At 42.5% G+C, this 27,930-nt stretch overlaps 1 protein-coding gene across 4 annotated transcripts in view; it reads left to right on the top strand.

The window, feature by feature from the left end:
* The window catches only part of LOC119436262 (uncharacterized), a 694,308-nt gene that overhangs the window by 150,693 nt on the left and 515,685 nt on the right, over nucleotides 1–27,930 (top strand). For 3 of the 4 annotated variants that reach the window (XM_049656511.1, XM_049656518.1, XM_037703059.2), the window contains 5 exons: nucleotides 4,262–4,351; nucleotides 4,630–4,756; nucleotides 14,978–15,299; nucleotides 19,357–19,551; nucleotides 25,800–25,895. In XM_049656511.1, coding sequence (XP_049512468.1) covers nucleotides 4,262–4,351; nucleotides 4,630–4,756; nucleotides 14,978–15,299; nucleotides 19,357–19,551; nucleotides 25,800–25,895 — 830 coding nt within the window. The remainder of the gene's footprint in view (nucleotides 1–4,261; nucleotides 4,352–4,629; nucleotides 4,757–14,977; nucleotides 15,300–19,356; nucleotides 19,552–25,799; nucleotides 25,896–27,930) is intronic. The other variant, XM_037703060.2, reaches the window with a different exon arrangement.

Raw genomic sequence — 27,930 nt, 5'->3', positions numbered from 1 at the left:
CATTTCGAAGGAGGAGCGTTGTGGCCACGCCCCACCTCACCATAGCCTTCGCAGTGCAAGGCATTAACAAAGGAAGGGAGGCCTGTGTTTGATTGCCAATAACTCCGCTTCTGCTGAATGCATTGAAGTACTTTTTGTGGCAAAGTATTTCCGAAATAGCCTATTTTCACTTCAAATGTCTTTCTCCACATCGATAAAAAGTGGTCTATGAAGCTACATTTTTGTCGCTTTCTTGGTTCAGGATAAGCTTATGAGCAGATTAGCAGATGAGCAGCTGCCTCCAAACTGCAGCACCTTTAGATGTAGACATAAATGCATTGTCAAGGCATCCCTTGTAATAGGGCAGGCAGGCTTTTGTGATGTTCAGCCATGGTTCAGAGAAGAGTTGGGTATGACACAGCTATGCACAGAAGTAGAGAACAACAGGCCAGCTTCAACCCTCATCCCCCACACAGGTCAAAGAGCCAACCATTCATTAAGACTCCAGTTATTTCAAACATGGATTCCCCCTTTTGTATTTTCTTTCTTTACTGCGGTTCACTCACGTATCCCGCAGCCCTGTGGTCGCCACCACTGACGGCATGTCTCCAAAGGATCCACCCTTTTATTTCAAAATGGCTATTTTTAAATATTACTTAAGGTCTTCGTAGAAACACCCTGTATTAGAGCACTACACGGGCCAGGGCCCAGCCTGGCTAACAGGCCGGGCTCAGGCCAGGTAACCAATTGTTGACTCGACGGGCCTAGAAGCTTTGGGTCTCGGGCCTCAGTCGGGCCCGGATTAGACCTGGACATGCTATTTACAACTCCACAAAACTGAAGACTATAAAAACTGCAGCCCTGTGCAAATTTTAGGTCAGTGGTGTCTGTCGGTTTATTGGGAAAGTCGAGGCAGGAAGGGCCACCGCAGCTGTAAGCTGCACAGATTAGTGTACATTAGCGGCACCCCTCGGTCACAGAGAAAACGATACCAGTAATCAATCGCGCCCACTACCATATGGCCCGGTTTTTAATGCGATCGCCATTCTTTGCCTACTTCAGGCATTTTTATCTATCAATCTATCTATATAATCTAATCTAATCTATCTTACACCATGTGACCTAATTGTTGTCTACTAACTTGAGCCACTACATATGTCCACGGGGTCATGGTAGTTCCATCGTCGTCATACTGTTATGATCATCCCATTCTAGTCATGTCGTTCTCGTAACGCTGTCGTACCTTCGTCATCATTTCAGAAATGTCATTAAATTGTTGTCATACCCTCATCGTTATACCGCCTTCGCAGTTCCATAGACGTCATTCCATTGTAATCATGCTGTCATCAATCAGTCGTGATTATGTCATGGTTGTCATGCCATTGTTGTCATTGCATCATCGACATACAGTCATTGTCATGCATCTGTTGTCGTACCGTGGTGGTGATATGATCATGGTCATTCCATCGTTGTCATTGAAGCTTCGTCATCTGATTCTCATCATACAGTCGTCGTCCTGCCATTTTCGTTATACAGTCGTCGTCACGCTGTCATCGCCACGCCATCATTGCCATAAACTTGTCATCATTCCATTGTCACCATGCCACTGTCGTCATGTTGTTATTGCACTGCTGCCATCATTTCAGAAATGTCATCCAATTGCTGTCATGCCGGCATTATCATACCGCCTGCGTCGTTCCATCAAATTAATTTCTACTCCATTTCGTTATAATTGTGCTATCATCAATCAGTAGTGATTATGCCACCGTCATCATGACATTGTAATTGCACCATGGTTATTTATCGTCACCACTTCAGAATCATCCCATCGTCGTCATGCCGTCGTGCTCATAATGCCTTCTTCGTTCTATCAACTTCATTCCTTCCTCGTAATTCCATCGTCTTCATTGCATGTGCCGTCAGTGTGCGGTACTCATCCTACTGTCATGAGATAACCTTGGCAAGCAATGGTCATAACAAAGCGGGCCAATCACGGAGACAGTGTATGTAGCATATAGCCACTACAGATTCTAAATAAAGGTGTGTTAGTCGATACGGTGTGTCGCTATATATACGTGGTCACTAAATTGTGTGAATGCTAATCGCATTAACCTAGGTAGTCATCTTAAGATGGGTTCTGCCGGAATTCTTTCATCTTCGTGACACTAAAAAACTCTAGTCAAAATTGTTCCCAGGTTTTTAAGACTTCGAATTCCTAGAGGTGATCGTGCTCAGGCATGAGACGGATGACCTGACATTTGATGAAGGTAGACAGAGTCCAAATTTGCATATATTGCGAAACAAGGATGCCTAAATTGTTGACCGAAAAACTGACACTATTTAATGAATCCGAATAGAAGCAATAAAAAATGGCATGTTCCATGTGAAAATATGATTGTGTTCACCTGCCATGGTAGTGGCTATGGTGTTGCGCTGCTAACACGAAGTCGTGGGATCAAATAGCGGCCATGGCAGCCACATTTCCATGAGGGTGAAATGCAAAAGCGCCCGTATTCTATGCATTCGGGGCACGTTAAAGATCCCCTGGGGGTCAAAATTAATCCGGAGTTCCCCACTATGACATGCTTCATAATCGAATCATGGTTTTGGCACTTAAAACTCCACAATTCAATTCATTTCAAATTTTGATTGCACATGAGTGTTAGCCCTGCGGATCACCAATTTCTGTTTAATGAAGAAAACTTCTAGTGGCCATGTATTATGATATTGCTGAAAGTCAATAGACCAGCGTACTTAAAGTTACATTTGCGACAAATTCATTGGCTCGAGTTCTTTCACTGTACATCCCAATGATTATATGAGATTCAAAAGTAAGATTAAAGGGCTTGTGTGTACGGGAGTGTTCACCTATGTCTTCGCTATTCTATATTGCCACACAACTAGTATTTAGAAAATGTAGTACAGCTGTTCATATCACACTTTAAAGCACAAGCATGGTGATCAATGGATATACTTTTCTATATCTTCTTTCCTAAATGTAAGCAGGCATTGGGCCACTCCTGGTGGCTGTTGCCATCCTGATCCCTCCATATTTTCCTTACTGTCCATTGTATATGTGTTTTCATGCCAAATATCCGAATAATAATCTGTACATGTTTGGCTAAGAATGAAATGAAAGAAAATGTTTGTTTCTCTCACAGTTAAAGTAGCCAGCAAGAGGGGACGCAGGGCATAAAGCTGCTTTGATGCAGTTTGAAGACCGCTCGGTGCCCGTTGATCACATGACAGTATCTTCACAATAACCAAGAACTCGACCTAGCTTCGTATAAACTCAAGGGCTAATAGGTCGAACAGAACTGGGCCGGGCCGGAATCTTTTGGGTCCTGGCTGGGGTACGGGCCAGTTTTAAGATCGCTGGGCTGGACTCGGGCAGGCCAACGCATGGTACTTTCGAGCTCGGGCTGAGCCCAGTCCTGAAAAACCGGCCCATGCTGTCCTCTACCCTGTATAACCCATAAGAACAATCTTCATTCATGTGCAGTACACATCACATGTTTTCTGAATGAATAGGGCTCAATCAGCACAGGGACTGAAAATTTCTGTCCGTGCATTTTTATGAACCAAGGAAAGAGGGGGGAAGAGGCGTCATCTCCTTCATCACGGCACTGGCACTCAGTTTGCAATCAAAAACTCAATTTTTTTAGGGTGATGGCGATTGAAGCGTGTCTGGTGCGCTCTTTACCTCTCTTACTGAAGTGATATATAAACTCAGCCTTCTATGGCACAATGTGAATGCATCCAGTGTGCATCATGGGCTTGTGATGCTACATGAGAATCGGCTGTGTTTATTATACATACCACAACATGACGAAATTCTTAGTACTCTTCAAAGTCGAAGCTGAGACTGGCCACAATAACAGAGGATGTAATTTGTTATCATGTGCCAGGCGAAAAAGGTTCCATGCCATGATTACTGGGTTAATACTAGCTATACTGATCACAGCAAAAATCAGCAATACTAACTTCTGCATTAGTACTCGTTTAAAGGTAGTAAAGGTACAATGGGCATTGGTATGATAACTTTCTCAACCTTAGCATTTAAGTTTCTTGTCAGTACTATATATAAAAAAAATGAAATAGAGTATCTACTGAAGTCGGTTAGGGTAACTGTACGTAGCTATCTGTGTCGCTAAAAGGTAGCGGTGGTTAGATGTATAGTAGAAAGGAGATGGCTTGTGTGAAATTTAGAATGGCACAATAAATAGTATGGAGCATACTTACCTACTTGGTGCCTTTGAATACAAAAACTTCTTTACTGCAGGCCAAGAGAGACCTGTGCCGGGAGCAAGAGCCAGTTAATTCTGCACAAATGGAGGAAGATGACGGTGCGAAGAGAAAAATATCTCTACCGGTAAAGAACACTTCGTGCTTTCAAAGAAGGGGTGCATTGTAAGAAAAACTTCAGCTAACAGCTGCTTCTGTGCATTCTCAACGCTTCATGTTTAGGATATTTTTTTATATAGCTTATTTTCAAATGGTACTGTGGAATACCCCCCTTTTTTTGGTAGGACTGTTATTTCCTTGCAGAATTTCTTTTTACAACAATATTTTACAGTACCAGATGGTGATCACAAGGTGGCCTTTATTTTTGTAGCACACAATAACACCATTTTCATTATCTCTGTCCAGGCTGGTGTAAGGATCAATGAGAGCAGGACACCAAGGCAGTGTGATGAAAATCAAGGGACAGCTGGCCACAGTCTGACACCTCACCATGAGCAATGTGACAGGAGACTTTCTCTACAACACTGGAGAGGTAATGTCTATGGTGCCTGCCATATTGTAGTGCCTCAGTAATTTGGCATCATAGTTGCACAACCATACCTTTATGGGCTTTAAGTGTTTAGTATTATCAGCAGCCTCATTCAGCGGCTTTCATTATGTTATAGGAGATAGTTACAATGCATTGGTAAAAGCATATTTGCTTGTTTGAGAGATATATCACTATTTTATTTTTGCAAATAAATTTGGCAGGTGTTTCTTTTGCAGCCATTGTAAGCACCTGTATGTGACAGAGTAGGAATTTCGGGAAGACATAATAAATGAAAGAATAATAAAAAATGAAGAGATTTTTGTTTATTTATTTATTTATTTAATTATTTATTTACAATACCTCACAGGCCCACCGGCATTGAGTAACGGGGGTAACAGTCTCTACAGAACAGGAAAAAAAAGTTAGCACCAAATAAAACGCTAGCAAAACAAAGGTTACAAATAGTACAGTCGAACATCATTATACAATGTTATCAAAGAGCATATTCAGCTTATCATGAAGTCATGATATTCATGTTATTCAGGTTCAGCGTATTCAGGTTATTGTGTAGGGATGAAAGGCACAAGATATTTTAGGGGTAAAATGCATCATCTGTAGTGGTTTCATTCAGTTGTTTCCTATCAATTTGGACAAAAACTGCATTAAAAAATGAAAAAGATTGACCATCCATCTTATATACAGATATGAATCTAGGAATTAAATTCTTATCACATCAAAATACCATGCTATTGCTCGTCACCATAATATCCATCTTCCTCACTGCTATTGAATGTTCTAGTGCTTTCACTCTCCTTCCCTGTTCCTGGTAGGAACACTCCCTCCTCCTTTGCTGTAATAGCAAACAAAAGCTCGAACCTGTGCTTCCTGTGTCTTTTCGTCGTCATTGTTAAGTTACCGACGTTATGTTGGTGTACATACACTTCCTCATCCTCAGCTTCACCCTTGCCATAAGGCAAAGAAAAACAAAATTTTGCCCACCACTTGGCGATTTGGGCAGGGCTTTGTGCACCATGCATACTCTGAGAACCTGGCATCAGTGCGTGTATTTTGGAGGCCACAGCAGACAATATTGTAGTGGATGAAGATACTATCTCATTGTGTGCATCGCACGGACGATGCTGTTCTTGAAAAGATAGCAGTGTCCACTGCGAGAGCCTGCTGCTGTAGCTGTAAAGGAGATCAGAGCTGTACGAATTGCTGAAATATGCAGATTTTTGTTTAATCATCAGTCTTCATCGTTTCTGTCTATAGTGGCAAACTTGTAAAGAAATACAGACGAAATGGTCTGTTTACACTGCCATTTCATTAATCTACTTCTTCTTTGTCAAAACCTCCAGGCAGGGGTCCTCTTCCTTTTCATGGAGACTCCTCTTGTACTGCTCATTTCATGCTCTTCGCAATTTGATGTTTGTTGTCTCCACTCCTGGGGTAATACAGAAGCACGTTGCCTAGGGCGCTTGATTTGATCTTCCCTGGTGCCTCATGGTATGGGGCATTCAAGACATCCTTCTGTTTTATTGTTTTGACAGCTATGTAGGGGTCACCGGACAGTCAATTTGAACTGTCCAAACCCTTACATACGAGGACAAAGCGCCATGGTTTGATGTGTGGAATTTTAAGCCTATGTTTGGTGTCACAACTTCTCTTGATATCGACAGCTTGTACTGCTGTTGCTCTTCCTTTATCTTTGCGCACTCTTGGGGAATGATCTTGTCGATTACTCCCAGGAGTTGATCTGCTGGTAGCCATCGGCTGGTTACATAGGTGGCAAAATGAGGTGTGCAACCGCTGTAAGAGGGGCTGCAATACTGAACAGCAGCTTCCAGAACACATTACCAGCTGCCAGGAAAGTTTGGGTACAAGCTTATGTACATCTTGAGGTCACGGATCAACTGCTCTGCCAGAAGGCTATCTTCAGGATGGAATGATGGATTAAACCATGGGGTTATTCCCCTTTTCTCTGCCTAAGTTCTTTACCTTTTTACTTCTGAATACTGGACTGTTGTCAGAGACAGTCACTTTCATATATGCTTAAGCTCATCGCATTGTATGAATGAAATGACAGCCTAAGAGTCTTCAGTTTCAAGTTTTACACCTGCTATTTGCATACATTGTCAATAGCAATAGAGAGATGCTTGCATTTTACACACATCCTCCCTCTTAGGCTCAGCAACACTGTTCATTACAATTGCTTGAATATGGAGGATAACACCTTAAAATTTAATTATGAAGGTGTTATACCAATTCTCTAGAAACCTGTATTTTCCATTGAAACTGTACTCCTCACTAGTATAGTCTTTATGGATTTAATTTCTGTCAGCAGAGTTTGTGTTTAACAAGCTCATGGACATGCCGATATCCACAAGATCATCTACTTCCTTTCGGTTTAGTACTTTCATGCTTCATGGAAGAAATCCGTTGTTATCTTACTAGATAGACAGTCGCATGCTTTTCAGGTCACCCCAACTTCTGAGGTGCAAAAGTGGTAGGCTTTTTTGGTGTTCGAGAACTTAGTTGTTTAGGCCAAAATTGTGCATTTGGTACAGTTGCATGTTTGTTATATGGCTGCCTGAATAAGATGGTTCCATGCTGGCGACTGCACGAAGTGGTTTCTGTAATGATGTCCCTTGGACAGTTAAGAATGCTTTCAGCAATATTGACTTGTTTAGCTTGTGTAGTTGTATTTGACACTCTCTTCTCTTACTAAGCAACAGAATAAGCACAACTGATGTTTCTGGTAACTACGAATTGGCGATATAACGTAGTCTCCTTCAATAAAAATAGTAGTAAATAGGCTGTTACCCGTGTGCTTATTTGCAGTTGCCTTATCACACTTTTGGATTGGGTTTACAGTGAAAGAGGGCAGTGAGCTTTTCCTCCAGTCACTCCACTTGTTACTATAGCATGTTCCACAATCCAAATGTTGTACCACTTCCTTGCGGTGCTCTAAAGAAAGAAACATATGTTTAAGCTCTTACCTTTATCAGTCACGCATTCATTTTCTAAGCAAGCATACTCATAAAACTTTATCCAGGCAGTTGGAACTGCTGATTTCCCTTTAAAAATTTGTCTTCATGACGTCACCTTATAGGTGGTTCATTGCTTGCACCATGGCAGCTATAAACTGTTTCCTTTTTCATTTAATTGCCTGTTTTGGGTCTGAAGAAGCCAAAGAATTTGCTGTGGTTACATCAGCTGACAGTCTTTTTCAACTCTTATGTAATCGGGTCAGAAGAATTCAGAGTGCTCTTCCACGTTGATAAATCTTCACAGTACCTTGCTCAACGAGTCCTGCCACAGTTGCGCCTTACTTGGAAGTGACCCAGGCGAGGAACTCTGTTGAGCTGGCTCCAGATTCCAAGCTGATCAGATCTTTGATGTAGGTCTAGTACCTCTGGACATATCTGCGTCCATCTTGGTGTCAGCTGGTTGTTGTCTGGACGCACATCAGTCTCAAGTTGTCATCGTTGTACCAAAATTATAAAGAAATACAAGTTAAGGGGTCTCTTTACTCCGACATTGTATTAATTTTCCTCTTTTGTGCCCCTACACCTGGGCATGGTCATTGTCTTCTTTATCTTTATGGAGGCTATGCTTCTCTCGACCTGGGTACTTCACAAAAGTTAATGTTGCCTCACACTTCTTAATTATCTTCAGGACTTCTTTCTCAGACATGCACTGCAAGTTTTGCAAGCAGAAGTAGTTTATGTGAACACATATTGACTCAACCAATGGTTGTTTGCTTTGATTTTCTTTCTTTGCCTTTCTTATCTGGTGGCCAGCGACAGTGTTCGGTGAGACTTTTGGAGGTTTGTGAAACTGGTGAGAACCAAGAGACAATGGGAGACCAGCAAGGTGCTACTTGGCAAGGTTCTGTAATATCATAGAGGCTGTACAACAGCGCTGAGGCTCTATGAGATTTGCAAAGCTGTCATTGTCATCAACCTTTTTTTATGCCCACTGCAGTATGAAGGCCTCTTCCAGTGACCTCCAATTATTCCTGTCTTCCATCAGCTGACACTATCCTATGCCTGTAAATTTTCTAACCTCATTACACCACTTAATTCTCTGCCATCCTCAATTGCATTTTCCTTGCCTTGTCACCCATTCTATTACTCTAACTGGTTATCTGTTCTGTGCATTACATGACCTGTCCTACAACACTTCTGCCTTTGATCTCAACTAGAATATCAGGTACACTCATCAGCTGTCTACTCTACACTGCTGTCTTCCTGGCTCCTAATGTTACGATTCTTATTTATCGTTACGCTGCTCGTTGCATTGTCCTTAGCTTCTTCTCAAACTTCTTTGTTATGCTGCAGAGACAGCAAAATGATGTGACAGCTTTGTTGATTATTGTTATAAAGGGGCCCCGCAACACTTTTTTAAAAAGATAAATAAACCTTCCCAATCATTAGACAATGCTTGCCAAGTATTATTCCTGTACAGGCATTAGGGAGCCTACAATTTTACTTGAAAGGCTGCCTGCCCTTTCCTGCAACCTCTTAAAATCTTTACCACTTTTTTGTTAATTGTGATACTCCAATAAACACGAATTTTTTTATGTTCTCACGAAGCAATGCCTCCAGTGGGACCAAAAATGCCGAAATCTTATGACCGATATTCCATTAGTGCCATCCATGTTGTGGTAGAGAAAAATACCACTGTGCTAATAGGCACCGGGTGCGAGATGAGTTCGGACCGATGGCACCTTCATGCGGCGGCGCCTCGAATGTAATGGCATGTGACGGCTGAACCTGGCGCAGCAGGCGCTGCCGTCAGCTACGTCGATTTATTATGTTCCGCTGTTTTTTTTTTTTTCTGTTTTGTGTTACCGAAATACTACTTGAAATTTCACTAAGTCTGATAAAACATGCTGTGTTTTTGGGTGCATGAACAGTTACTCAAACATGACTGAAGATGGTTAAGCCACTCAATTCAATCGTTTTTCATCGTGGCATCGCGTTTGTCAGGCGGAAAGACTGTATATGGGTGGTCTGTAGGCAACAGCACGTACAGTGCTCCGCTAATGAAATGGGATACGTGAAGTGCATGGTCGTCAGCACTTTTTGCACCCACAGTAAGCACTGGGGACACCGAACTGATGCATCATGGTGTACAGTGAGAGCGAGAACCTTTGTGACCCATTGTGACTGCATTTGGTCCCACGGCGATCACCTAGCGCTCACCTGTGGCACGAAAAAAAAAAAAGAAAACGGGGGCAGCCGCATGCTCCGAGTATCGCGCTTCAATCGCTGAGCACTGTACGTACAGTCAACTACAAAATTTGATCGCACGCAAGATCTGACAAAAAGCTGAATATTTGCGCAGCCTAGTATTCGCATTTACAACCTCTACCAGTATATGTGAACAACATTGTGATGCTCGGCAGGCCCGTAGCCAGAGGGGGGGGGGGGGGGGGTCCCCCTCGAAAGTTTTATCTTTCCGTGCTTTACTGAAAATAATTACTCAAAAATAGGTGCTTTCCTCAAATAGTCAAGGCCTTCAGCAAGTGCCCCCCCTAGAAAAAAAATCCTGGCTACGGGCCTGATGCTCGGTTTTACTGACTACTGCTCAGAAATTGAACGTTTTCTGAGATCCCGTGGGCCGTAAACATTTGTGGATGACTGTACGTTTCCGATGCTGCTTTGCTATAGTCTAGTTGTTCTGACATTAATAAAAGAGCCGTTCGTACTCAAGAGCTTCGTGTCTCATGTGAAATGCCCTTCTTCGCTTCCGCATGTTTAGCGGCTCCGGAGCTTGGGCACCGAAGGCGAATACTATGGTTTGTAGTCGCCAATTTGCCGTCTTATTAGTGTATCAGTGTTTCCTTTATAGGGGTATATTTTCCTTCCTCGCGCTTTCCAACTCTGGTTGTGTCCGGTACATGACTGCTTGCTGTGCATCGACAGCGAATGCAAACACAGCCGCGTGGTCACAATTGCCGCCACCGACGGCTCTCGTAGCGCTAAGCTGTGTGGAATGGACCATTGACTGAAGATTGGGCTAGTTTATAAGACATTAAGAATGGCGAATCATTGCAATGATACAAACAATTACAACGAACAGAGAACGGGAACTCACTGACACATGTGCGATCGGCGAAGCATCTCAAGAAACAGAAAAATTTCCCCCCCATAATTCTTGTGTTCTTCGCCTATTTCCATGATTAAATACGCGACAATGTTAACGTGCAAAGCAATATAACATCGGGAATATAACTACTGGAGTTCCACGTTGTAGCTTGCCGCGGTGAGCTCTGTTCGCGTGGTGCATTTGCATCGCAATTTGCGCTCGTTTTCTGCTTTATATACTATACCTGGTGCTACGAATGTGATCTGCCTCGTACAAGTGACGATCTTTCTCAAAAGTAAACACACGAAAATGCGTTTTCCGGTACGTCAGCCCTTGAAACCCGCAGTGCAAAATCACTGGAAGTACCGTGAGCGCCTTCGTCCCGTCGTCTGATTCACATGCCAGTGCTCCGACAGCTGCCGTTCGCAGCGCTGTTCGCCAGCACATCGCCGGCCGGCCGCCCGGTGCCTATACTATGACCTCCAAGATCAGGTTGCGTGTCAGACATGGCTATTGCTTCATGTCGACACAGAGAGCAGAGCTTCAAGCACAGTGGGAATGAAGAAAAGGAGGGGAAGGCTGTAGAGTGCATGGCAGAGGCAGCTTCTGATCGCCTATAATTCCTCTGATACAAGGCACATTCCACACCTTTTTGTCATATAAGGTATTTCACATGATGCCTTTTAATACCAAATGCATTCCACACCCCTGTGAAAAGTGGCTGCTGAACTTTTATATTGAAGGATTTTACCATCTCAGATGTGCTATGACTATAGGCTGTATTTATTTTAAAATGAAAATTTTGGTTGATGTCACCTTCATGATCTAGTGGTGGGCTAAATGTACCGAGCAGGCTTAATAAAAGAAGTTCTGCTGTAAGTGCACATTTCCTGTATATGTGATTTTTCACTTTATATTGTCATCAACTTCGCTGACAGGATAGGCAGCAGAAGTGTCGAAATGACAGTGAACGCCACTTGGTACAGTGAGACATTGCTGCGGATTTTGCTTCATGCAAAAGTGAAAGTATGACTGAAAGTGACTTTCCAGAATATGGTTTGCTCCATGACAAGTTATGATCATGATATAGTAAGTGGTGATCATAACAGTAACTTTGATGAGTAAAACCAGGTGATGGGAGCATGAATGTAATTTGCGCAGGAGAAAAAACTGTGGCCTTTATTAGCGGTATATTAATTTATGTCAACCAGCTGCCCTGAAGCTCTAGTTACTGAAAAGCTGTTAGCTAATAATGTGCTGCTAACATCTAATTAAGTAGTGCTGATCTTTTTCACTTGTGACCTACTTAAGTGACTCTCCTTTTATGGGGGGACGTGGCTTTGAAAATCAACTTCCTGATTTCTTCATGGATTTTGATGAAAATTGGCACAAATGTTTAGAATGTCTCCCTGATACAGTATAGACCACTTATAACGTAACCGCTTATAGTGCAAGACCGGATATAGTGCGGTCTTTTCAGACTCCCGTTAATTTTCCCATAGCACTCCTTGTATAGACGTATCGCTTATAGTGCAGTTGCGGGAAACGAAATACCGGTTGCAGTGCGGCTGCCTGGGAGTACAGAAGTCAGCGGAGATGGCGAACGCTCCCCTCAAACGGTCGCCCCAAGGAGTGCTCGAGGAAGAAAGAGAGACGAAGTGGAGGAGAAGGGCACGTGGTGCGAACGGACAGCCAGTGAGGCTGAAACCAGAATCTTGAGTGCGAGTCGTGAAATATCACGGCGCGCATAGTGAGCGAGGGCCACGAAACTGCCAATGCCGGCCAACGTGCGCTTCACGATAACGGCAGTAAACGAAACTTTAGGGAGCAGGCGGCGACGGCACAGCATGGCGAAGGGCGCATGCGGAGACCGTGGAATGTGAGGGAGGAGGGCGACAGGGAAGCGGATTTCGCCTCGGCAACTCCGCCGCTTTGGTGGCTCCCGTCGCCCTCCCTCGTAGCTCCCTCACTTCGACTGTCACCGTGCGCGCCCGCCGGGAGGCCCGGTGCCAGTTCCTCGAAGTTTCGTTTTCTGCCGTTATCGGGAAGCGGGCGTTTGCCGGCATGGGCAGTTTTGTTGGCCAGCCTGGGACAGCGTCGCTGCTTCCCGCTTTGCCGTAGCCGCAGCGTGCAAGGTCAACACGTGACTAGAAAGTATAGAAAGCATAAAGGAGAAAGAAGGGTTCACTGCCATTTTCTACGCGCGGCTACGGTAGCGTGGCTGAGACGTCGGCACGTACAGGCATGTTCCGGCGCAACGCAGAATCGGCAACCTTGCCATTTGAGAGAGGGTGAAATTTCCGCCGCGTGTTTTTTTTTTTCTTTTTTTTTTGTTTTGTTCGCGCGCGACATTGAGGGGTCTCTCCTAAGCTTTTACTCTATGGCGGTGCCGGAGCAATGCCAGTCGGAGGCGCCGCCGCGTGATTTGGTTTGAATTAACGAGATTCGACTGTACATTGAATGCAAATGTTCTAGCTGCATTCCTCGACTGTCGCATACGCGTGGCGGCTCGGTGCACATGTTTTGCATATGTGCGGGCCTTGAAAATTGTTGCTTTGGTTATAGTGCGGTACCGCTTATAGTGCGGATATTCGCGACTCCGGCAACTTACGTTATAAGCGGTCTACACTGTACTTCCATACTTCCCTGATACTTCCATGACGTGAAGCATAACCTCTGAGATGTGTACCGGCCGTCCGTGGCTTCTGGCTGCCTATTCCGGAGCACCAAATAATTCGAAAATATTGAAATCCTGAATTCGAATCGAAGTGAATGATGAATATACAATTATTCGATTGAATATCCGACAATACCGAATATTCACCCATCCCTACAAAATTCGCATATAACCCGAACTTTGTGGGTTGGAGTTCCCTTCCTCCCTATTTCATAGTCGCCATTTTGCATTTTGGTTATGTTAGAAATTCAATATTTCAGGCGATCCCCCTGAGTCTCGATAATCTGTTGGCTACTCTGTATCGCCTTATATTGGTGTACATACTCTTTTTTTTTTTTCTTTCTTTCTTTCTTGTGTACCCCCAATTGCAGCCTCACCTTATAATTGAATTAATACGGTATTGGCTATAGACCATATTTTGATCTTTCTAATAAAATGGATGATTCAATCCAACTTTCTAGGAGAGAGAAAGCAAATGAGTGCCTGCAGAATAAGAAACGCTAACGAACATTACTAAGAGCTTTGTAAACCCTCAAGTGCACTCGGCACACACATTACTAAAGTACAGAGGAACTGCGATGAGGGTGTACACTAGTGTGTTATATCGCTCTCTTTGTTCAGTTTGGCATTGGTATGGTCATCTTGCAGCAGAATAGGGATAGAGATGCTGCACCTTTAACTATTTCTGCCTTTAGTTACTTTCTTAACCTTTATGCAGGAAATGGCAAAGTTCTACCACATTTCCCAGAAATTTCCCAGAAATAGGGCACGCAGGCAGCCATGTTTCCAATCCAACCATTCAAGCAGCCCATAATAAAGAGAAAAACTACACACAATGCCACTAACATTAACAAGCGCCACCATCTAGTGTTAAAAACTGCAACTAAAGCAAGCTGAATTGAATTTAATTCTGGCATTTTACATGCCAAAACAATGATTTGATTATGAGGCACGCCGTAGTGGGGGACTCCGGATTAATTTTGACCACTAGGAGACCTTTAACGTACCCCCAATGTGCAGGACACGGGCATTTTTGCATTTTTTCTCCATTGAAATGCAGCTGCCGCAGCCGGGATTGGATCCCGCGACCTTGTGCTTAACAGCGCAACATCATAGTGCCGCTAAGCCATGGCGGGAGGTCACTAAAGCAAGCTGACGAATATAATCGTCATATGTTCACACAAGTAGTATGTTTCCTCATGACAACTATACTCGTCATTGGCTATAATAATACGAATTCCCTAGACTATACTGGTCAAGGATAGAGAAAGGGTCAACTAGTGAGAAGTTGTATACGGTGGAGTAGTAAAAACAAAATGAGTTAATCGAATGCATGAAAAGAAAGTAAGCACAACTCAAGTGGCAGAAAATGTTTGTAATGAAGTGCTTACATACTCTTGACCTGAAAACTGACCATGCTTAAAATTTTTTTTTTTTTTTTTTTTTTGCAGCTAAGCCCTGGCCAATAACACCTTTTGCGCTTGTCAACCATCACCCTACAATTGAGGACAACTGTTCATCACATCCTGTCACTGCCATGTGTGCTACTCTGGAAGAAAACACTGCCGAGATGCGAAAAACAGACATTCAGCCCATCTCACAAAATAGGATGCCTCTTCTATCAACATCTTCATCTGAATGTGTTTCTGCAATGCCTGGGCCCATTCAGTGTTGTGCTCAACACCGTAAAGACAGTGGTACTGTGATACTGCCACTGCGATGTAGAGAAGCCAGTGGGGGAAGGAGTCACTACAGGAGGGCACCACTACGGAGGTTAGATTTTAAGCTTAACTTATAAAACTTCGAAACAGGTGCTTTTTTTGCCAGCATTCAAAATGCTACTTCAGGTTATGCCTATTGCTAGCAGCTTCTGGTGACTGCTATGGCTCTGAGGTATTGCTACTGCTTCCAGTGCTGCTGCTCCCAATGATGGGAGGGGTACCTACTTGGGCCTATTGTTCCAAAATAACGGTCCCAGCAAAGGCCTACCTGTTTAATGTGGGTATGCCAGTGAAAGATGCAGTTGCGTTTTGACCCCTGTCTTAGTGCCCAATATGGACAAAAAGCATTTTCCAATTTCTATTGTCTCCATTTCTTGAGCTGTGATCAACAGTTTGAGAGCATATATTTTTTCACCTGGGGGAACCAAGAAGTGACTGCAGCATTCTTTTTTCATCATTATCGTTACCTTTTGCAGTGCTTCTATTTGTGAAGGTACCACATTGAAAAAATTCACGTTAATGGTCTACTGAAAAAATTATTTCAGTGCAGTGTATATTTTGCATAAATTTTAAAGTTTTATGCTCATCGAGTTCTTTCTTACAGATAATACATTTTGCAATACTACTATTAATCTTCACATCATGGCAGCCAGATTTTTCTCATAGTCTAGCATATGCACCTACACTGTTCATGCTACAATCTAAAACTTGACTGTACCAGACATTTGTGCAAGGTGTAATAGACAGCTTCGTCACTTGCCAGGCAGCACTAACTTTGGGAACCATACCTCACCACTTTTACATCATGAGCCATGGCTACCTTTGCTTCTCCTTTTTGAATGACACTGACCATAATATTTGAGCTCGAAATGCCAGTTAGCTTGCAAATTACATTGTTACAAGTACAACTTCAAAGCAATGTACCTACAAAAATTGGTCTCGGACGAATTGGTGTGACGAGGGCTTTTTCCGGTGAGCGACAAGATCGACGAAAGGAAAATCTATGTCGTGAAACCGGAAAAGGCCCTACCAGTGTGAATGCGCCCTTAATGCATTGTGGTAAATAGTGCATGAATCATCCTCTCTGCTTTCCTGAAGTTGCTCCCAGCAGCTTCCACTTCCAGGATGTGAAATGTGCTTTCTAAGCATCATTTTATGACCAGCAATAATGTGATTAGGTTCATTGTTGGCACGTTCATGTGCTACCAGAGTACAGTTTTATGCAAGAATTCTATACAACCTAATAAAGCCATTTTTTAAATATCTCATTATTAGTGGAAATTGCATTTGAAAGTAGACTTAGTGTGCTGTTAAAAACAAGTGTTTAATATTTCCTGGTTGTGAAGACTTATAAGAACCCATTTTGAACCTGCTCTCATGAATGTGTTTTAAACATTTTTAAATTAGCCACGCCAAATTGCAGTGCTGTAAAGGCACTGGAATAAATGAAACTAAAGCTGACAGGGTTAATACCAAACACAGAGAGAACCAAGTCCACACCCTGTTTCTGTCTAACTTTTTAGTATCAGAGAAGCCCATGCAGTTTTAAAACGTTTGAGAACTTCTCACCACTTTTCCTTTTTCTCGCTCATGGAATTGCAAGCATTATCTCTAGACACTGACAGCTGCTTAGGAAAGGCAGCATTCTCTCTTCATTTGGCCTTGAAACATGATTTTATGGCGCTCTCAACCACCTTTGTTTGATTGATCAATGAAATCATTAGTGAACTATTCAGTTGCTCAGTAAATCAGTACACTAAGCTCTTATTTTCATGAAGCATATTACATTCACAACAAAAACATGTTGGAAAAAATGCTGCAAGTCATGCAGCATAATATAACAGTTTCCATCCAGTCGATCCTCAGCTGTCATGCATTAATACCACTACATTAAACAGCATGAATTTCATTTGTTTATTGATGTACTTTCTTTAAGTGTGTAATTTGGGAACATCATGAAATTAAAAGGAACGAATTGCACAATTTACTTATGTGAATCGCATTGTTTGTGGTGCTGTATCAGAACTATTTCTGACAGAAAAAAATAAGCTCTCTCTCTCTCTTTTTTTTTCTGTGCCATAGCTACTAAGTCATGGCACTAAACCTGTCATCTATGGTTGCAGAAGGTTTTTGTTATCATACACTCTCCTAATGTAGTTTTAGGGGTTTAAGATCCTTCTCAAAAACAGATAAGATCAACAATGTTATATGTCTTTCATGCTAGGAATCTTCATTGGCATTGCAACTTAATCTGATGCCATTCCAATAAATTACTTGCTGTTTCACATTACACTTAAGGTCTGTCGTTTTACTATTAGCTGCTAAGCTTCCAAGAAAATTCTATGCACTTGCTTTGCAGCTGGACAGAACTTACTTTTGATCCATATGTGTAGCCATATTTTGAGCCATCTGTGTAGCACTTAGCTGGGACTAATTTTATCAAAACAACTTGGGATCTCTGGTGTTGAGCCTACCTAAAATAGTGGTTAAGAAGCGTACTAGCCTATTTATAATAAGAATCATAAATAAAGTTTTTATTTGACCTGACTAGTGACAGGTTTATGAGTGTACATAGGAAAAGCTGGCACAGTTCAAGGGAGCGGATAGTGTAGTACCTGTGCCACACAAGCTAACTTCGAATCACTCCAGCAGACATACCTCTTCAATGCCAGAACTGTCTCACAGCTTGTAAACATGACATGTCACTTCATTACTTGATATAGTTGGCTTGTTTGAGTTGCAGTATTATGATAATGGGCTTTATCTGTATGCACACTTAACTAAGTATTATTATAACAATTGGATCAAGTTTTATTTTGTAACGCTAATAAAAGGATCAGGATTGTATTACTTGTGGTTCAATTAGTAATGCTTTGGTGGCATTGATGTAGGTGACTGGCGAGAGTATAGTATGTATCTTGATAATGGTGGTGCTGGACATCTTCATGCTCATTTTCATAGTGCTTTTTTGCTTAGATGCTGAGATATTGCTCACAGCTTCGCTTTCTGAAATCCAACCCCCCCCCCCTCATTCCTTTTAAAAATAATTGACAAGTGTTGTAAGGGTGGCTGACCACTTAGGATAATATCCTCTTCAGGTACTGTGTGCATAATTGTGCATGCCAAGATAATGCATAAAAAGCAAACCACTGATAAAACGAATATTTGAAACATGTCACATACATCTTGAAGCACTTCTGATAAGGCCTGTGCTGCAAGTTTGTGTAATATATTTAAACTATTTTAGTAAAGCGAGTTGAAAGCTATATGTCTGGGTGTTTGCTCTCGGTTTCAGTATGTCGTCATGTAGTGGGTTCACTTCTTTCACTGTTTTTTACAATGTTTTACATCAAGCATTTTTTTCTAATGGCTGGATAGGTACTTTCTAAGTATGCCAGACATGAGGCACTTGCTGTTCTCATATCTGACGCTTCTGTACAGGGTTCTTGCATGGAGTCCACTTCTGTAAACTTGACAAGACTCACTAAACAGCCGAAAATTCTTAATCTCCTGTAAATCTGCACACTTTTCATGATTCTGAAGACGCAAGAAATGTGCTGAAACTAAATTTTGAGTGAACAGAAATAATTGGTGCCTGAAGGGGTTATCGTAGGTGTATTGCAAAAGATTGCATATATCAAGTGCTGTAGATGTACGTAGTAATGTTTAATGGTCACAGAGCAAGGGTACAAATACTAATTGAGAAGTTATGTGAAAAGTCAAAAGTGTGATTGTTTTGCACTACCGTCGAACCGGGATATATCGAATCTGAAGGGGATCACATGAAAGTTCGATATATAGGTCATTCGATATATAAAATAAAAATTTAATGTGAAAATTTTCAAGGGGATTCTACTGCTGATCGTTACACACAATAATTCGTTATATGTGGGTTTGATATATCCGGGTTCAACTGTATAAGTCTGGTAAGAATTTTGTAGTTGTCAGGTTCATGGCACATCACTAAGTGAGCAGTAGCTGAGATATTACAGCCTCTATCTGTGTAATCTGCTGAAGATGCTAAAGTTCCTACTCGATGAGAGAAGCTAGATATGCTTCTTTGACCAGTTAATGCTTCTTTGACTGCGTGTACTGTGCTTTCCACACAGGGTCAGTCACCACGGTAGCACGTCCGACTGTGAGTCAGACTCAGATGCTGTGGATCGCAGTGGAGCTGGACGTGATTGCGGAGGATTCTCTGCAGCAATGTGGGAGCGCATTCGTTTCTTGCGCATGGCAAGCTCTGAATCCACCAAAGACAGCAGCAGAAACCAGGAGCGAGCAGGGTCAGTAGAGAGCAAGAGGTGGGCTGGTTTGGAGTTTGTGACCAATTTCTTTACCAGCCTTTGTCAGATGAACCCCTAGCTGAAGTGGAATTGTTATTTTTTGACAGACTTTACATATACTCGGCTTTCCTGAGTCAATCATTTCTCACTTTTGAATGAGAATTCATTGTTTGCAGCTCCAAAATGCATGAGTAACTTTAGATGTCATTGTGTGTTCATTGGGGGATGTGTCTAGTTGTCACAGTTAAAGCTACAATGCCAAGTGCAGTAACACAATTATTATCTGTATATAATACTGCTTTTCTGGCTGTGTGATATAAAAGCAAGCCATGCAAATTAACGTAACTAAGTATGGCACAAAAACGAGGATGCTCTTAAACAAGTCTCTCACTTATGTCATTTTGATAAAATGTGAAGTACATGTTGATTCAGATACTAGAGTTGTTTTTGTTTATTGAAAAGAAAGCCTTCAGAATATTTTAAATTAATGTTTTCTGGAAATTGGGAGTACTGCCTCACTTTTCCACTACTTCAATGGAATTCCTCTGATGAGCATTAAATGCTTGTATAAATGACACACAAGAAGAGAGAGTGAGACCCGGAGCGTCACAAATGTTCAACAAGGGTGCGAGATGCAGTAGGTATTCACCGGCCACTCCACCGTCCAGCCAGAATGTCTGGAGAGGCAACCTATCTAGATGAGGCTGTTTTCTCCATTTTTACTCCACCTTTTGGGGGCCAATGACTAAACGGGCCTTTTCCTTGTCATTTCTTGCATGCTGTATTTATTTTGTCTCTTTTATGTGTTTTATTCTTATGGTAAACCTTCATCATGGAAATTTTTAGAACAGCAAATGAACCTCACTATAAATGGTACTGCAAAAATATGGAGGTGTCTTAAAACAGATATAACATTCTGTTAAAAACCCTCCAACTTAGTTTAAGTACTTATAACAGATAATAAAATTAATGGGTAGTTGGCCAATGTGACAGCATTTCTAGCATATGTATACAGGTAAAAAAATGTAAAGATGGTGCAAGTACCATATAGCAGACATCTCTGCAGGTGCCAGTAGCACTTCTTATAAGTGGCACCTCATATGACACCTCATATGGCACCTCAGTGGCACCTCATATGACGTTTTCCATGAATACAGAGTTTCTTGTAAATTTCTACTTTGGTCGTGGTACTTTATTTTGCTTCAAAGAGTTGCTTCAAAGAGTAGTTTTAGACACTTAAGTAACGCTATGCCACGGCAAACTTTCTAGGACCATCCAAAATTACTCAGAGAGACAATGACACAAATGCTACTTACAAGTGCGATGAGTGTCCTGTGTACATGCCACAGGTACCGAAGATTATTTTTGCCAAGACATGGGTGCAATGGGTGCAACAATATGAACTAGGGAAATGGTAAAGATGTTTTATGCTGCCTTTTAATGCAATTAGCATTCTTTGCTTACTTCAGGCACTTTCTGTCTATCTATCTCTCTCGCCTCTTACACCGACCCAGTTACCCAAGTTGTCTACTAGCTTGGGCCACTAGGTATGCTATGTATGCGGCTTGTGTGGCAATAGGTATGTTGTTAGTGGTCTGGATGCTGTTGTGGTCATTCCATTGTCATCATTCCAGCTTCTTCATACTACTCTCGTCATGCCGTCGTTATCACATCATCGTCGTCATACAGTCATCATCTCATTGTCACGGCGTTGTCATCACGCTGTCATCATTTCAGAAACGTCATCCCATTGTCGCATGCCGTATTGTTCTATTGAGGTCATTCCTTCTTCGTCATTTCATTGTAATTATGCTGTCGTCATTCAGTAGAGATTATGCAGCAGTTCTCATGCCATCATCATCATTGCACCATTGTCATACAGTCGTCATGCACTCATTTTCATGTCGTCGTCATTCCATCATCGTCATTCAAGCTTCATCATCCAATTCTCGTCATACTGTCATCATTAAGACATCGTTGTCATACACTCGTCGTCATCCCATTGTATTCATGTTATCATGGTCACATTGTTGTTCTGTTGTCACCATATCATCATCATGCAGTCATAGACACTGCGTCGTCATCATACAGTCACTGTCATGCCGTCATCGTGATGGCCGACCCTGGTGAGCGAATTTCATAGCAAAGTGGGCCAATTCCGCAGACAGGTGTGTGCCGCATATAGCCGAAGCAATCCAAATCTGAGATTGACCGCTACAGATTCCAAGTAAAGGTGTATTCAGTAATAAAGTGTGTCGCTGCATTGCTTGAATGCTAATTGCATTAACGCTGTCAGTCATTGTAAGATGGGTTCTACCGGAATCTTTTTTAAAAGGTGGACCATTCTCTGCGAATAAGACCAAGTGCATGTTGTTAGCAGTCCAGCTGAGAAAAGTACAGTAATTTTTAGTCGCTGACATCCGATTAATATTTAGGCGTGCGTCTGTGACCTAATGGTTAGAGAATTAGGCTTCTGTGCTTGGGAAACTGGGTTGGAAACCAACCATCAGAAATGTATGCTCTTTATATATCCTACACACCTATGTCACATACGCATTGTTGTCTGTTAGCGCACATATCCAGTAACCCAAGTTGTCTACTAGTCCAGATAGCAGCCAGCAGCAAGTTGTCTTTTCATGCACATACTCAGTGGCCCATGCTCGGCACGACAGTGGCCCATACTGTCTTGCTTGGCAAGACATCAGCCAGCACATGCCTAGCAGCCCTAGTTGACTCCTCCCACGAATGGCCAGACACTTACAAACTGCAAAATGGGGGGAAGAGCCAAAGAAAGCTATTGCTTCAAAAAAAGTTGATTTAAGAACTGGGATTGGCATCAAAGCAGAAGGTGCTAAGTGGTCTGGTTTCTTAGGCTGCTGTACTTTACATGCTTAATTTCAGATGTGTTGAAGGAAAATATTATTTATTTCATCATTATCATCAGCCTATATTTATGTCCACTGCATGAGGAAGGCCTCTCCTTGTGATCTCTAATTACCCCTGCCTTGCGCTAGCTGATTCCAACTTGCGCCTGCAAATTTCCTAACCTCATTACCCCACCTAGTTTTCTGCCGTCCTCGACTGCGCTTCCCTTCTCTTGGTATCCATTCTGTAAATCTAATGGTCCACCGGTTATCCATCCTACGCATTACATGGTCTGCCCAGCTCTATTTTTTCTCTTAATAGTCAATTAGAATATCGGCTATCCCCGCTTGCTCTCTGATCCACACCGCTCTCTTCCTGTCTCTTACCATTAGTCCTAAGATTTCTGGTTCCATCGCTCTTTGTGCAGTCCCAAACTTGTTCTCGAGCTTCTTTGTTAACCTCCAAGTTTCTGCCCCATATGTTAGCACCGGTAGAATGCAATGATCGTACACTTTTCCTTTCAACAACAGTGGTAATCTCCCAGTCAGGATTTGGCAATGCCTGCCGTATGCACTCCAACCCAATTTTATTGTTCTATAAGTTTCTTTGTCATGATCAGGGTCCCCTGTGAGTAACTCACCTAGATAAACGTACTCCTTTACAGACTCCAGAGGCTCACTGGCGATCCTGAATTCTTGTTCCCTTGCCAGGCTATTGAACATTATCTTTGTCTTCTGCATATTAATCTGCAACCCCAGTCTTACACTCTCTCGGTTAAGGTCCTCAATCATTTGTTGTAATGTGTCCCCATTGTTGCTGGATAGGACTATGTCATCTGCAAACCGAAGGTTGCTGAGATATTCGCCGTTGATTCTCACTCCCAAGCCTTCCCAGTCTAAGAGCTTGAATACTTCTTCTAAGCATGCAGTGAATAGCATTGGAGAGATTGTCTCCTTGCCTGACTCCTTTCTTGATAGGTATCTTTCTACTTTTCTTGTGGAGAACCAAGGTTGCTGTGCAATCCTTGCAGATATTTGCCAAGATATTCTCGTATGCCTCCTGTACTCCTTGATTACGCAATGCCTCTACGACTGCTTGTATCTCTACTGAATCAAATACATTTTCATAATCTATGAAAGCGACATAGAGAGGTTGATTGTATTCCACAGATTTCTCTATTACCTGATTGATGGCATGGATATAATCTATCGTAGAATATCTCTTCGTGAAGCCAGCCTGTTCTCTTGGTTGGCTGAAATTGTGTTGCCCTGATTCTATTCGAAATTATCTTGGTGAATATTTTATACAATACTGAAAGCAAGCTAATTGGTCTATAATTCTTCAATTCTTTAATGTCTCCCTTCTTATGGATGAGTATATCGTTGGCGTTCTTCCAGCTTTCTGGTACACTTGAAGTCATGAGGCAATGCATTGTATAAAGGGCCGCAAGCTTTTCAAGCATGATATCTCCTCCATCTTTGATTAAATCGACTGTTATTCCATCTTCTCCAGCAGCTTTTCCCCTGGTCATGTCTTTTAAGGCCCTTCTAACTTCATCGCTAGTTATAGAAGGAGCCTCTGTATCCTGTTCATCACTACTTCGAATGAAAGTAGCTTGGCTGCTATGGGAACTGTACAGGTCAGTATAGAGTTATTCCGCTGCTTTTACTATGTCAACGAAATTGCTGATGATATTACCCTGCTTATCTTTCAGTGCATACATTTTTCCATTGTCCTATGCCAAGTTTTCTTCTCAGCTGATTTCAGACTGCATCCATATTTTACTGCTTCCTCAATCTTTGCCACGTTATAATATCTGATATCCCTTACTTTCTTGTTGATCAGTTTTGACAGTTCAGCAAATTTTTTCTGAACTCTCGAGTTTGAGACTTTCATGTTTTGCCGTTTCTTTATTAGGTCCTTTGTTCCTTGGGAAAACTTACCTACTGGTTGCCTTGGTGCCTTACCTCCCACTTCAATTGCTGCTTCTGAGATCAGCCTAGTTACGGTTTCATTCATTACCTCTATGTTGTCTTCATCTGCCTGTTCTAAAGCTGCATATTTGTTGCGAGCACCAGCCTGAATTGATCTGCTTTTACCCATACTGCGTCTAGGTTGGCCTGTTTCTTTTTGACTAATTTTATTCTTTCTGTCTTCAAGTTGAGAGAAATCCTAGACCTCACTAACCTACGGTCACTGCACTTTACCCTTCCCATCACTTCTACATCCTGCACCTATGCTCGGATCGGCAGAGAGTATGAAATCTATTTCATTCCTTGTTTCTCCATTAGGGCTTTTTCAGGTTTCACTTCCTGTTGCTGCGCTTCCTGAAGAAGGTATTCATTATTCGGAGCCTATTCCTTTCCACAAATTCTACCATATCTCCTCCAGTGTTCCTAGAATCGATGCTGTAGTTGCCAATTGCTTGCTCACCAACCTACTTTTTCACCACTTTTGCATTGAAGTCGCCCATGACTAGAGAATACTGAGTTTGCACCTTTTTTATTGCCAATTGAACATCTTCATAGAACTGTTCTATTTCTTCATCATCGTGACTGGAGGTTGGGGCGTAGGCCTGTACTACCTTCATTCTATACCTCCTATTCAGCTTTATTACGACGACTGCTACCCTCTCAATAATGCTGTAGAATTCATTAATGTTGCCCGCTATGTCCTTATGGACTAGAAATCCTACTCCGAATTCTCTTTTATCTGGAAGACCTCTGTAGCAGAGGGCGTGGCCGATGGTCAGCACTGTACTAGCCTCACCAGTTCTTCTAACCTCACTAAGGCCAATAATATCCCAGGCAATACCTGATAATTCTTCAAATAGCCCTGCTAAGCTAGCCTCACTTGATAGGATGCGCGTGTTGAACGTTGCCAGGTTCAGTTTCCAGTGGCGGCCTGTCCGGAGCCAGAGATTCTTAGCACCCTCTGCCACGTCGCAGGTCTGACCGCTGCCTTGGTCAGGTGCTCTGCACCTGCTGGGGACAGAGGGCCATGGGTTAATTGTAGGAGTCATGAGGGAGGTAGTGGCCGAATACTGCACCAGGGAGGCCAATTCCTGTTGTGGTGAGGGAGTGACTTTGTTGAAGCTTAGTGGGCCTTCCTAATTTGGTTGCACCTGGACTGGTATAGCCCCACTAGCTCTCAGCGATATATATATATATTTTTTTGCCGGTGTCAGGTGTCACTTCATGCCTGAAAATGTCGTGGACTGGAGCAGGATTCGAACTTACAACCTTCAGATTAGAAGCCGGGTGTTCTACCTCTGCTCCACGCTACCATTTATTTATGTGTTCTTAAATTGATATCTGCTGCATGTGCCAGTCTACAGTTGTGATGTTTGTCATTAGGTATATGTTCTTGCACTTTCGTACATACTTTTTTGATGCACTTAGGTCACTATCTGGGAACTCGGTGTCAAGTGATTCAGCCATTGGTCATGGAGACTCTGCCCTCTCACTGCGCCTGCATGAGCTGGAAGCTGAGCTGATGTGAGAAATTGTGATTTTTTTCATTTTGACAGAAAAAAAAATGGCAACTTCATATATCTCAAACTTATTGACGTTGTTAAAAATGGGATAATAAAGTAAAAACCTCCTGCTCATCACAGCTGCAAGTTTAGATTTTCACGTGACATCTTGCATGTTTTCATTTTTTCTTTTCATGTTCTAAATGCTTTCAAATGAATTAGCCTGGCAAGAATTTCACAATATGCTTCTGAATATTTCATTCGATGTTGGATTTACTGCTGTAAAGGCTTACTATTCTAAAACCTTACTTGACATCAGTGTTTCTATGGGCTCATGGGAGACAGAGCAGCAAGTTCTCATCAGAAAGCAGTGACATTAGCTGGCTGTGTTTCTGGATTTGTTGCAGTATCTGCTGGTTAATCTATGTTGCATGATGGCAGGCTGTGAAATGGGTGTGAAATGCAAGCAGCACCATTCGATTTGACTGCTGCCAATTGTGTGAGCCATATTGCTGCAGCCAAGTTAGTTTGTTCATTTCATGGACCCAAGTTTACCCATATAAGCAGTCTTGTTTTTCAGAGGTCATTGTCCTTTGCTTGCTTGCCGTCCTATGTACTGTCGACTGCACATGAAATTGTACTGTACGTGCAGGCAAGGGCGAGCAGCGAGCGCACCTCCGAAACCTTTCTAGCCACCATACCGGTTGCACTCCGCGCACCCGTCCTCCACTCTCCACCAATGGTGACGAGTGGAAAGGGCGAGCAGCCCCAAGGGCGGCTGAAGCAAAAGAAAAATAAAATCAGTTGACAGTTGGGATTCACTCTGTCGAATCGTCTCTCTCTCTCCTCCGCGCGTGCTCGCGTCCCAACAGTGTTTACCTTTCTGCGTGAGATGTTTTACTCGGCCTTCTTTCTGCCACTGTCATACTCTTTGTGATAACATTAGTGTGAGCACTTTTATTTTGTTAGACAACCTGCATTCGTCACACAAAAGCTGTTAAGATAGCTCGGTGCCAGGTTAAGCCTACTTTCTTTCCTGTAGAAGCTATAATCAAAAGTATACATGGATTGCAGGGTTCAGGTCATGCCATCACAAAGCATAGGCAACTGCTTTAGTACCAGCCATCCCACTCATTGAATGTTATTAAAATCTGGCAATAAGCTCTGCCTAGTGGTGAGGTGACGACTGCATTATGCAATATATATATCGCTGTTGTTACTATATGTTTAGTAAACACATACGTTAAAGGGGCACTAAAAAGAAAAAAAAAATTTTTTGTGTATTGGCAGATTACTCCTTTGCAATTCCAAAAACACTACTCTTATAGTGAGAAAACTCTTAGTAAGCCAGAAAAGATGCAAAATGGTGGTAACACCGCCTTGAAGTGCCCGCACCAGCCCGCCATGACGTCATGGATTTTGATGGCGTCTGCTACAGCCTAGTGAATTCTGTTACTGTAAAGATCGGCTACATTGTGTTTTAAAGGAGCCAAAGACTGAATATGGCAAGTTTTTGGAATTGTTACTGAGCCAATGCCGCCAAATACGAAAAACATATTTTGAAATCCGTGACATCACCGTGGCATGCCAGCTTTGGGGTTTCGGCGTGAAATTTAGGAAAGTGAAACTTTGATTTTTATTTTCTCTGCTAATAATCAACCTATCATCGTGATATTAAAACAACACAGTTTTCAACGACTACTCTATCAGTCTAAAGTGATTTATTGTTTTGTTTTAGTGTCCCTTAAGGTTCCGGGTTCCTCGAAAGAAAGCCTCGCAGTTGAAGAAAAATTCGTCCTGGTCCGGGACTCGAACCCGGGACCACCGCCTTTCCGGGGCAGCCGCTCTACCATCTGAGCTAACCAGGCGGCTAGCAGATGGCAGGGCGAAGTCGAATTTGTCGACAACTCGAAGCAAAGACAAGTGTATGGTGTAATAGTTCAGCGGAAATCCGCTAGGTGGAGATAAGTAATTAAAGAGAAACTGAGACTTCCACCCAAATGTAGCAATTCGCTACTATGGAAACCCAACCGGGTTCCTCGAAAGAAAGCCTCGCA

The sequence above is a fragment of the Dermacentor silvarum genome, chromosome 1 (assembly GCF_013339745.2).
Source record: "Dermacentor silvarum isolate Dsil-2018 chromosome 1, BIME_Dsil_1.4, whole genome shotgun sequence".
NCBI lineage: Eukaryota > Metazoa > Arthropoda > Arachnida > Ixodida > Ixodidae > Dermacentor > Dermacentor silvarum.
The sequence above is the reverse complement of the archived record's forward strand: the minus strand, read 5'-3'. Positions and strand labels throughout refer to the sequence as shown.